Here is a 12,166-nt window from a genome sequence, read left to right on the forward strand (position 1 = left end):
TGGTGTATGAAATTGAAGAGTATGTGATTATGGACAGTGAGCTGCAATGGACGGTGCATTGCAAGTATGGTGAGAACCTAGCCTACGAGTGATGGTTAACGTGCAGTTGGTGATCTTTAAGTGCCTTTGTAGTGTATAAGAGAATTTTGTGTCATATCTGTTCTTCTGGGGTATGCATGTATTTGCATTGTAAGAGTGACCATTAAACAGACTAGACTGTAGCCACCAAGACAATTGGCTAATTGCCATGAGATTTATATAATAATAATACTCAATTGACAGCTATTGAATAATGATAGACAATATTAGTAAAAAGAGGGATGTGAATCAAACACCTATTGAAAAAAGAAGAGAAGATGTATGTATATCCATCAAGTTAAGGGACATGACAAGAATGAAATGTAAGTAAAGTGTAATCCCATATTTTCCAATTATTGTAATGAAACATTGAAGTGGTCACTACCACACAAAATGCCATTTCAAATTTTGTTGCTACCACTGCAGGTAAGCAGTATAAATACTTTTGATTAGTTATGTGTTTCTCTATAAATGGTAAGCAAATGCTCATAAAATATTTCTTGCCCGAGTATAATAAAAGTTAGTTCCAAATAGAAACTGTACATAAAAATCAGGATATACTTTTCCTCAAACCTTACACTTAACCGTACTTCATTTTTTTCAGTCTCACAAAGAGATGTAATTCTTAACCAACTTATCATCATTAATATTCTTACAAGTTGCTGAGAAAACAAACGCCATTAAATGCAGATAGGTAAATGGTTTAAAATATTATATAAATGGATGTCACTTGGGCTTGGAAGCTTAAGGGAAATATAGAATCAAGAAAGTTAATACGTGGAAAGGTATTTGAAAAGCATACATGCACACTTTCACGTAATTCAAGTCCGACTCTCCAATGCCTTTACCTATAACTCAAAAAAAATACCACTGATAATCCACAATGGCCATAAGATGAAGAAGGCATGGTAAGTGGCGAGGAAACTTAGCAATATGGCAACCTCTTAACATATGTCACACTTCTTACGTGGGGGTCAAAATGGCCATAAAGAATGTAATCCTCATCACATGGAAGACTACAGAATTGAAGAATGACTTACTTAAGCGCCTAATTTAAGGTTGTGTTTCTGGTTAGGAGAAATGGCAGAGGCTGTGTCCATCCAAAACCTACCCTAACAGGTAGAATACACCAAAATAATAATTAAGCTACTTCTAAAGCCATAAATAAAAGTGCCTATTATTTTCAAGCAAGGGTTAGAACTTCTGCGAAACAATTTATGGTGAAATTAATCCCATACCAGTGATCAACTTATGCAAGTCAAGTCAGTGACCACACACAAGTACACACTCAATTACACTACACGACTCCAGTGGCTTCCTCGGAAATAACTCCAAAAAGCCCTCCCTTTCCCTCATTCCCCTGCTTCAAAACAATTGCCACAATTATTTAAGGCTTTAGGAGTTTTTCACTTCACTAAAACAAGATTAAAGAGCTCATCATTTGCATTTAATTAGGATGCTGTTTGAAGTTATTCTTACTAAGGTATTTGATTTAAATATCAAAATAGTTAACTATAAGAATACATATACATGCCTAATTTTTGTGGTAAAAGCATGCAGCTTTTAAACTGAAGAATTTCACAAACTATAAAAAAAGTTTTTAGTAATCCTCTGGAGAATATGTTCCATGATGCAATAAACTGCTACTTTTTACTCTCCAAGTCACAATTTTAAAGACTGACAATGGCTCTGGCTCTGATGACTGTTAGTGTCAAGGTTACCTTTTAAAAAATTCAAACAATTCATACAAATAAAATTCACTCCATGTACTCTTGTTTATGAGTTTTGATCAAAATAATTCCTAAAATGATCAGCGATTTTATAGCAAGTAATCATTTTCTAAAATATGTGTACATTCTGCATTACCTACCACTGAACATGGCACTGACAAACCATTATGATACATTTTACTCACAAAAAAAAAATCAAAACGTCGTATTTCACTACATTATTCCAGATATGAATGTTGGTGCAGACTTAATTACCCTGATTTCAATTTAGTTGAGCTTAATACTTCCTAAATCTGCATTGCCAGAAGCGTTTAACCACAAAGGCCAAACATGGTCGATTTCTAGCACTGATATCAGTAAGTTAAAAAAAAGAGAAAGCAGCTTAATGTTTAGAAAATACAAATCTACAGTTTAAGGCTCACAACTGTTTCTTCCCATCAATTTTGCAACATTAACCCCCGCACCATGCACAAGGGAGAAAACGTATCCATTTTGCTCCAGGGCATATAATTGTCAAAAATAAAATGAAGCTTTCTAAAACTAAAAATTAGTATGATAGACTTATATAAGGACATCCCAAAAGTATTTTCTTGAATAATGCTAGACTCTAACATGGGTTGGTACACCAAACAGACCTACATCAAACTTTATAGAGTGAAAGAAAATTAAAAGAATTGAATCTGCATTTTTGGAAAAACAGACCTTAAGCCCTCAGTATTATAAAATTTCAACTAAAAAGTTATAAATTCCATAGATACAACAAACGTAAACCATACCCCACTGTAATCGATGTATTTTTGATTTGATTCGCTGGGAGGATGGGTGTGGCTGCACTCTTAGCCATGATTCATAGTGGCTAAAACATAAAAGTGTCCATACGGTAATTTCTAACCCATCAGTGTTTTTGCAATGCCTTCATTTCTTATCTTGTTCATAGAGAATTTCTAAAAGAAATGAGTTCAGATTTTTTGAATTACAAAATAAAGATGCTTCCATTTATTTTGATGGTTGAATTCAAAATTATTCAACATGGGCCTTATTCCTTTGGGCACACCTCAGGGAACTACCCCACCAACCCCAACTGACCGTCAAAGTTAAAGCATTAGACATGCAGAAACTCTCAATATCTTTCCATATTCGTTTCCTTACATGAAAATTTTTGTGCTGTCATCACAACAAAATGGTAGCTCATGTCTCCAGTTAGAATAATGTCCTAGTATCTCAGTTACACATTATCAATAGTAAGCACACATATTTTAGTTCAATGGTATTTAACTTCAAAAAACCTTCATTCACCCAACCATTCATATTACTTTTACCAGTGGCAAAAGCAACTTTGAATGAATACATTTTACTAATTTGTTCATTTTCATGATGTAGGAACCTTTAAATATCAATAACGAACAGTCCCCGGATTAAGATGTAATATACAATGATAGATTAGGGTTGGTGGAGTATAGTTTGAGAGAGAAATATTTTTGAAGTGTATTTTCATGTTTTTCAAATGAAAAACCTAGAGCAATTATGGTAAAGAATATGATTTACACAAAAATGTGCCATAAATGTACATAAAAAAGGATAATACAAGTGGTCATTTAGAGAGGTTTCCTATGTTCCTACATACTTTTTACAAAATTTCTTCCTTCAGTTTATATTTCATGTTTTTGTTTTCTTTTAACTTTTTTAAAGCAATATTAAAATTAAATAACATGTGAACAAGGTCAGCCAACGGATATGATTGAAGTCATTTCATAAAATAGTATTCACAGTTAATATTACACCGATATAAAAATGAACTACAATGATCAATCAACACACCCCCATTAATATATAATTTATTAGCAAATACTACTTTAAATTAACCCAGATTTATAATTAAAACAAATATGAAACCTAGGAAAACATGACAAAAATTGGCTCATCTCTATGGGAGGGAGAAATTTTGCATAAATTAATAATAAATTTGGAAACTATAAATTTAAGGTTTCACTGTATATTCATTTAAATGCATATCCTAACACTCGCTGCAAAGAAATAATAAATTGAAATGACAGGGTACTAAATGATATTCAGATTTTACTCTTAGGGAAAATCCTCATCACTTAACTTTTGAATAGTACATTGATATATATCTATCAAGTTGGAAAGAACAAATGATGTGATCCATGAAAAAATGCCATAGCAAGGGACACAAAGTTGTCAGCAACATAAGCAACACCAAAAATATATCACAATAAACAGAGATAACAGTTCACAGTGGAAAATAATTTGGAGAAAATTCCAAACATAGCCAACATAGAAAAGCACACCCACAAGCAACATCATCCCACAATACTTATCACACCAAACAACACAACACGCCCCAAATGCAGACTCATCACAGTATACCTTTCAGTGTTGGCAACATTTAACAAAAGTAATTTTAAATCTAACACTCATGTCACACGGTAACACCTCATCATATTGATTCTGCCAAAAAACCTAAGCACAGATCTTGGTGTAAAATAAAAAAAAAACTGAAGTGTAAAAAAATAGTAAATTATCATGCTATTTAGCAACCTATGTTAAAAAGAGTTTAATGAAACTTCAAATGATGCCACAAATTGGAAGAAATCTATTGATTATGGTCTCACATGTTAATAAAAACCCCACCATGCTTTGAGTAAAACAATCAACCAATTTACTCCATGGTGCCAAGCAGCCAAATGTAGCCTCACATACATCTCATGCCTTAAGAGTGAATTATACATTTCAACGTATGATATATGCTCAAGTTTAATAAAAGGACAAACTAGTTGAAAGTCTATAGTAATGTGAATGTATGCTTTCAGCACTCAAATGTATGTAAATACATTTCATGGTATCAAACAAGAGGACCAATAGGCCCTGGCACACCTCTTGACCTCTTTCCACTGCATTTATCCCTTTGTCCAACAACCTAATCTAAGAAGCAAAAATAGCTAAAAGAATTATGTATCAATTGGCTACGGCTAGATGTCACAAAATATTAGCATCAAATCGGTCAAAGTAGATGGAGACAGATTTGTCATCAAGGAAATAAGGAACTGCCAGAATAGGTTCCTTGGACTGTTCTTCACTCCCACTATATCTTGAACAAATCCGTCAAAATGTTCACAAAGAACTCCAGTTTATTAGTTTGACAAATGATAAGAACATTAAAGAATACTTGAATATGTACGGGAAAACTACATTCAACGTAATATAAGTACTCAGATGAAGAATAATTTGAGTTAAACAGTAGAAGGATCTCTAAAATGCTTTTAACGTGATCCTACGTCTACACATCAATATAAACAGTATGCTAAGCTGTTTACACGTAATGATCTTGCTAAACTCTTCAAGACATACCTGAATCCCATAGGCTTTCTAGCTGATGAAATGTGTGACCGAGGGGCATCCTCGTTAACAAATGAACACAATATGACAATGAGAGACACCAATGATGTATGATGATTATGAGTTATCTTTCCCATCAGTATTAGACCAAAGGGGCGGAACACAAACAATTCATATTTAATGTCAAAGATAAACCAATGAAATGTATCACTTCATCATAGTAAGAAATAATTAAATTACCAACAGGTCAGGACTTCAAAAAGAGGCTATCAGATGAACTGTGAAATGATAATCAGCAGGTCGGCATAAGCAAGGAGATAAAACACTGTGCATGTATATCAGTTTAAAAAAACAAGTACTGCCCCTATTAAAATATTAGGATTCATGAAATTGTCAGGTGCATTACCATTTATACAAACTATCACAGAAATTACACAGTAAAACTTATGAATTTGCTGTAACCACAAAACTTATTGAAAGTAACTATCCCAAATAATAAAAATCATTTACTTACCCACAATAATGGCCAATATTACTAGGCCAATAACTCCCATGATAATCATCATCTGTAAAAATGAAATGAAAGAACATTAAAACAGAGTTTCGTACCATGCTATTACTATTTTCTACAGGTACTACAGTCAACAAATTCTTTCCAGATTGGAAAGGCTACTTTAGCTTTCAGTTTGATGCAGATTCAATTCCGAGCACTCCTCATTAAGTAAGCCCCCAAATTCTTACTTTTAAATCTATCCAAGGAGAAAATTCTTCACAAGTAATGCATTATTTTCTTGATATAATGCACCCCAGACACAAGAGCCGTACAATAATTCCTTAGGAAAAATAAAAATTAATCATTTTGGGTAGATTCTTCCATATTTTTTAACATAATCCCCATGGAGTAGTTAGTTTGATAGGTTCTCGGTATCACCACCAGATGTCAGCACTAGCAAAACCAGTTTCTCGTGTAGTAATAGGCAATCTTTTATGAGCAAACACACAACACATCAGTGATCAGGGAAGACATCTATGGCGCTCACGCCTCTGTTGTTGTTCCCGTGCAGAGATTCGTGAAGATGGAAAAAAATGGAGATTTGAGCAGTGATTAAATACTTCGTGAAAAAAGGTATGAAATCAAAGGCAATTCATGCTGACTTTAAGAACACTCTGGGACCTCTGCTCCTTCATATTCAACTTTTGTCAAGGGGGCAAACGAATTAAAAGTTTCAATTGTTCCCGGCTCAACTTTGTGGAAATTCATGTTTATTAAATGAAGAATACAATGTATCTTTGCACTGTCCTTTATTGACGGACTTGAATAAAGGACGGTACGCGAATGAAGGACAGTGGAAAGATACATTGCATTCTTCATTTAATGAATTAAAGTTTGGTTGGGACCACTTAGATAATGATTTGTGCAGTGGTCGGCCAACGTGTGCCCCTACCCCAGAAATTATTGCAGAAGTGCATTAAATGATAATGTAGGATGGCCGACTGTCAGTGGGAGAAATCAAATGAAGCTGTAAGGATGTCATCCGAATGGGAATTTCACATTTTAGAAATGGAATTGGATAAGAGAAAATTATCTGCCAGACGGATGCCACGACTCTTGATGCAGGATCACAAACTCATCAGAATGGAAACTTCCCAACAATGTTCGACCCGTTTTTAAGAGTAACCAACGAGATTTTCTTGGCCGGTTTGTGACCACAGATGAAACTTGGGTCCATTATTATACCCCAAAGACAAAACAGCAGTGGAAACATGTTGATCCACCACAACCAAAGAACAAAAGTCAATATGGTCGGCCACATACGCGATGCTTCCGTTTTTTGGGGATTCTGCTGGTAGATTACCCTCCCACTGGTCAAACAATTACCAAACAATGTTATGCTAACCTCCTGGACTTAGAGACAGCAAAAGATACATGAGAAATGGCCCGGTTTGGTTGGCAAGAAAGAAAGTCATCTTTCATCGAGACAACGCAAACCCACACACGAGACTCCTTGCCCGGGCAAAAATACATCAACTAAGATACGACTTGCTTCCACACCCACCTTATTCACCTGAACTAACGGCCGGAAAAGACTAGTATTATGCAGACCTGAAGGAATCTAATTTTTGATATGGGATCAAGACATTGGAACATCATATTAGTCTACAGTGCGACTATTGTGTAAAATAAAATATTTTCACCGAGGTAAGTCTTATATTTCAACTCCATTCCAAGAACTTTTCATATTAGCCTTGAAGCTCAATCCTCTTTTCCCAGCATTTCTCCAACTTTTTTAAACCTACAGGTAGAATTTTCGAAGGCCCTAAAAAATAGGCAACATTGTTTGTGCCGACACCTCTGTTCGATCGGAATTGTTTTCCTCAGGGCCAGTTTTTCAAGTGTAGAAATTTAAAAAGAACACCGGAGACCAAATTTCGTCATTATAGTGGATGCTATAATTATTTTAACTTTAACGCACAATTTTCACCATCAAAACTGCACAGGTGTGCACCCATGCATGCCTTGATTCAAGACATTTTTGTAAACTAAATAAGGACATTGTTTCCCGATTTCTCTGCTCAACCAGTGCAATTACAATGCATAATACTCTCCATTCATTGTTTGCCTTTTTGCGAGTAATCCACGTAGATGAATACATGTGCATCCTAAAAACCCATAGACCTCGCCTAGTTGGCAGATTTCACCATTTACACCTTCTTTCGAGCTAGATCATCAATAGAAACAACTTCATTCGTCTCTGCAGCGTTTCCATATTTCGTCCATAGCTATGCTATTTGATGCAGAAGCCAGTCATTATGGCCATTGGTAAGCTCCAAAGCCTTCCCCTATGAATCGACCACGCTCCTCATTTTGCTTTCCGCTGAGAGCAAATGCAGCGTTCAACTCGAGATTTTTTTCACACCCAATAGTTCATTTAAAATTAAGACACTTATCTCATGCCCGTTGCCTAAATTCTTCCGCAAACTTTGACTCGTTGATCACTCAAAACCACATCAAGGATTACATCAATCATTTCACAGAAAGTAACATTCACTAGACATCCTGAACAATATTCATTATTCATGATGGTATGGCCCCATTTAAACTCGTAAACCCAATTGTAAACTGTCACGTACACAAGAGCAGATGTGCCATTAACTTCATCCAACTTGATCTCTTTCGGTGTTAAGCCTTTTCAATAAATACTGTAGCTGAAATTTCAACATTCGTTAAGTGAGAGATGAAGCTTACTTATAGCAAACCATTTTCTTAAAATATCATGATGACCATCTCTCTTGGATTTGCTGAAAAACCCACATATAAGAGAGATATACACAGCTGAAATATGAAAATTACGTTTTCACCAGGTGTGATATACACTATTTTGTGTCCACAGCAGACTAGGAGTATCATGGTTTGGACACAGTTTTTCATCATAAATGTAACACTACTGATCTCTCTTTCCCCACTCCCTTAAAATAGAATTACCACTCCCAGTTAACGGCCAACAATTGATTCTGGCCTCAATTCCTAGCTTAAGTCAGATTACACGACCATTTGCAGTCAGAGGGTTGGACCCCTACAACACGGGTGGAATAACAACATGCCTTTGCACTTTTCACACCCTTATGTCTAATACTTATCTGCCACCCCCCCCCTCCCCCACTTAGTTTTGGCAACAGTCGTACTCACGGCCACTGACGCCTGTGCCTCGCCTTGCTTCCCGGCAGCTGGGCCATATTATTCTTATGCTTTGTGCATGGGAGGTAGGATGGTTACAGTAATGCAAATTTGATCGCGAGGAGTATGAAAATGATGCCCTTAAGAGTTCAAATACATGCAACTGATTACCATGAAATTCACTGTAAACATTCCAAGTGGATCAAAAAGAAATTTAATTTTAAGATAATTTAACTAATATGATTATTATTATTTTTTATCCAATTGCATTCCAACATTGCAGTGGCCTATAAAAGTCAACATTTTATCTACAACCCTAACAAACCCCTCTTTTAATCATGCATAATATGCGCCCTACCTTTTTCAATAAATTTTTCCAGCAAAAAATTTCATTCTATCATGAAAATTGCAGTACATGGATTGAAACTAAAGGTAAACTTACGAGTAGAATCTCTCATATAATAAATAGATCAATTTACTACATCACCTATTCCTCTGATACAAAGCTGGCACAGTATATTTAAGAATCGATTGCAGCTGTAGATGAGTACAGCAAACCCTTGATTATCCATGCCAATGCATGATGAAGCATAGATCATTGAAAAACGTGGAGAAAAGAAATACGTGGAAAATATGGCAACGATATAAACATAACTATCCTCCTTCATTCTGTGTGATTAATTTCAGTTTTCAGCGAGGGAATTACTTTTTTCTGTTTTTCAGCCAATTTTTAAGGGTGGAATGATATTTACAAGAACATAGGATTATCGTTAAATAAATAGCAGAATATATTTTCCTCAAAGCTTAACCAATCAGGTAGCCAGAAAAAAAATGACATATTAATTTTAAAGAAGGATTGCTAATGCATATTCACATTCATCATATGATACCGATTAAAATAATGCTGTGTAGATAGGTAATAACTTACTTTTTATGTTGAAAAACCATTCATTTGCTCACCTTAATGGAGAATTTGGAATTATCAGTGCTAATGAATCCAAGAAAAACAATAATGAAAAATTACAGGCAGTACAAAAATGTTTTAATTAAAACATTGAATACTACTCACAACTCTTGATTTTGTGAAATTAAAAACTTTTTAAAAAGCTGAGGTATGCAAACGTGTTTTTTCAAAGGCATAGCCACCTCCAAATGCAATTATCCTTACGATTGAGATTATATTACAATGTTGAGAGGCTGAGAAGAGAATAGCACGAATGATCTGCAAAACAAATAATCCAAACAAGGATAATCAAAAGCTTACTGTACTTTGCAGCACTTGCGGAAGAACACACTGCAATTCCACACACTTTCTTCCCAACTTGATTCCATCAAACATTCCCATCCTATTCCTCCATCACAACGTTCAACATCCTATTGCCAATCAAAAGGCACTGCACCCATCTTTCATGCCACCTATGATAGCAGTGGCAGCTTTAAGGTAGGCCACCTCAAGCCGAGGTCATTTGTGCCATTAGGGATGGATGGGAGAGGAGGAAGGGCGGAGAGAAACCTGACGCCAGCATTAGCCCACTCTTAACAAAGAGCACCATAAGGTCTGCAGTTTAACCTCCCATCTGACAGAAGGCATACTCACTTAAGGTACTCTAGTGGTGTCCAAACCAAGTTGTGATGATTCATCTCTGTCTCCTGCAGAGCTCCCTGCATTCATTCTTTGTTTTTAAACAGTATTCCTCCATCACACTACCACCTCTTCTTTCACATACTGTTGCATTCCCATCCCCCCCATTGCTATCCCCTGAAGGAACACCTGCGATTATGTCCTGACTGACGTGCTCTGACTGAAGTAATTACTGACACTGCAGCCAATGTGAGAGAAAATGGTTGAATAATGAACGAGTGTTATCAGAAATAGCGACAATTTCATTGATAGCCAACCAAATATGGGATACGACAATTGAACATGAGACATGTTTGTGCACAGTGAGTTATGAGACAGCACATTCCCTAACAACCCGAGGTTCAAGTGTCCGTTTGTCCGCAATTGAAGTTTATGTTGCAAGAAGATGTGGAATTTCTTTTGAAGGTTATCATGCCAAATGGAACCTGGCTACATCATTGCAATCATGAAAGCAAAAAGCACAGTTGTGCGGAAATCTCCAGCATCAAACAACAAAACTAACCAAAGTGGTGGCTTCAGCTGGAAAAATTATGATCATATCATTTTAGGATATTTAGAGAATAGTGTGCCAGCATGTTTTTCACGTACATACAGCTGAAAATGAGCAATACTATAAAGAAAAACTAAATATTCTCCATGGGCATAGCAATCACATAACTGCACTTTTAAAGGCAACTGGCTAGATGCTGCACCATGAAAATACATGGCTGCACATTGCAAATGTTATTGCTAAATATCTCGATAGTGAAGTGCATTCCTAATCCTCTCTTGGGTCCAGACCTAGCCCCATGCGACTCTTCCCGGTTCCCAAATGTGAAGAGACACCTTCATGGAAAGTGCCATCACATTATCACATGATACCGAGATGGTTTTGACAGACTTGTCAATAAATATCTCTAGCACGCCTTCCAAGAAGAATCTATGGAGCCCCAAAATCTTATGGAAAGAGAGCTATTCAATGACATGTGATGCATTGGTTAAACACAGTTTAGATGAATTACATTTCAGGCAGCAAATGCTTATCCACAATTTGCAATACAAACTGGAATATTGATACATTATTGAGATGATCATTATTTTCCACTATATTCACAGGAATTGGCTAGGATATGTATTTTGTACTTTTTACTGCTCATTTATACTTAGCAATATTTTTAACACCAAAGAAGTTTTAATTGCTATTTAGTAATGATTTTTTTATTTATTATGTTGATTTTCCAGAGAAAGAATACCTATCAAAATTGCAGGGGCACAGTTAACATTTTAATTCAAAATTTATTTCTGTGATAACAAAAATGTTATTTATATTTTTCATTTCCTTCTATGATTGCTGTACACCTTGTAACTTGCTTTTCAATTGTTTCACTTTAACTTGATAATTCCATTATTGGCATATTTTTCTATACGAATACCTCACTACCAAGAGGAATTTCTTTGAATCAGCATATATAAAAAACTGTCAATGCAATTACTTGTAGAATTTGGAACCCTACATAGTGATTGCTCAGTGTATGTCTTCAGTAAGTGACATTTTTGCTGATATTGACATTAATAACTTTGAATAGTTGTCCAAGCAATTGTGAGGTACCTAACATAACCATATATTATTGATTATGCCTTATTATCCACTGTTGGCATTAAAATGAAATAAAGTAATAATCATAATTAGAACAGAGTATCTGA

General features: G+C 35.5%; 1 protein-coding gene across 3 annotated transcripts in view; it reads right to left on the minus strand.

Moving 5' to 3' along the window:
* nSyb (neuronal Synaptobrevin) overlaps window positions 1–12,166 on the minus strand; it is a 30,815-nt gene that overhangs the window by 15,561 nt on the left and 3,088 nt on the right. For all 3 annotated transcript variants that reach the window (XM_071598879.1, XM_071598880.1, XM_071598881.1), the window contains exon 5: window positions 5,680–5,731. In XM_071598879.1, the coding sequence (XP_071454980.1) occupies window positions 5,680–5,731 (52 nt within the window). The remainder of the gene's footprint in view (window positions 1–5,679; window positions 5,732–12,166) is intronic.

The sequence above is a fragment of the Hetaerina americana genome, unplaced genomic scaffold (assembly GCF_022747635.1).
Source record: "Hetaerina americana unplaced genomic scaffold, ioHetAmer1.1.p SCAF_10, whole genome shotgun sequence".
Taxonomy (NCBI): domain Eukaryota; kingdom Metazoa; phylum Arthropoda; class Insecta; order Odonata; family Calopterygidae; genus Hetaerina; species Hetaerina americana.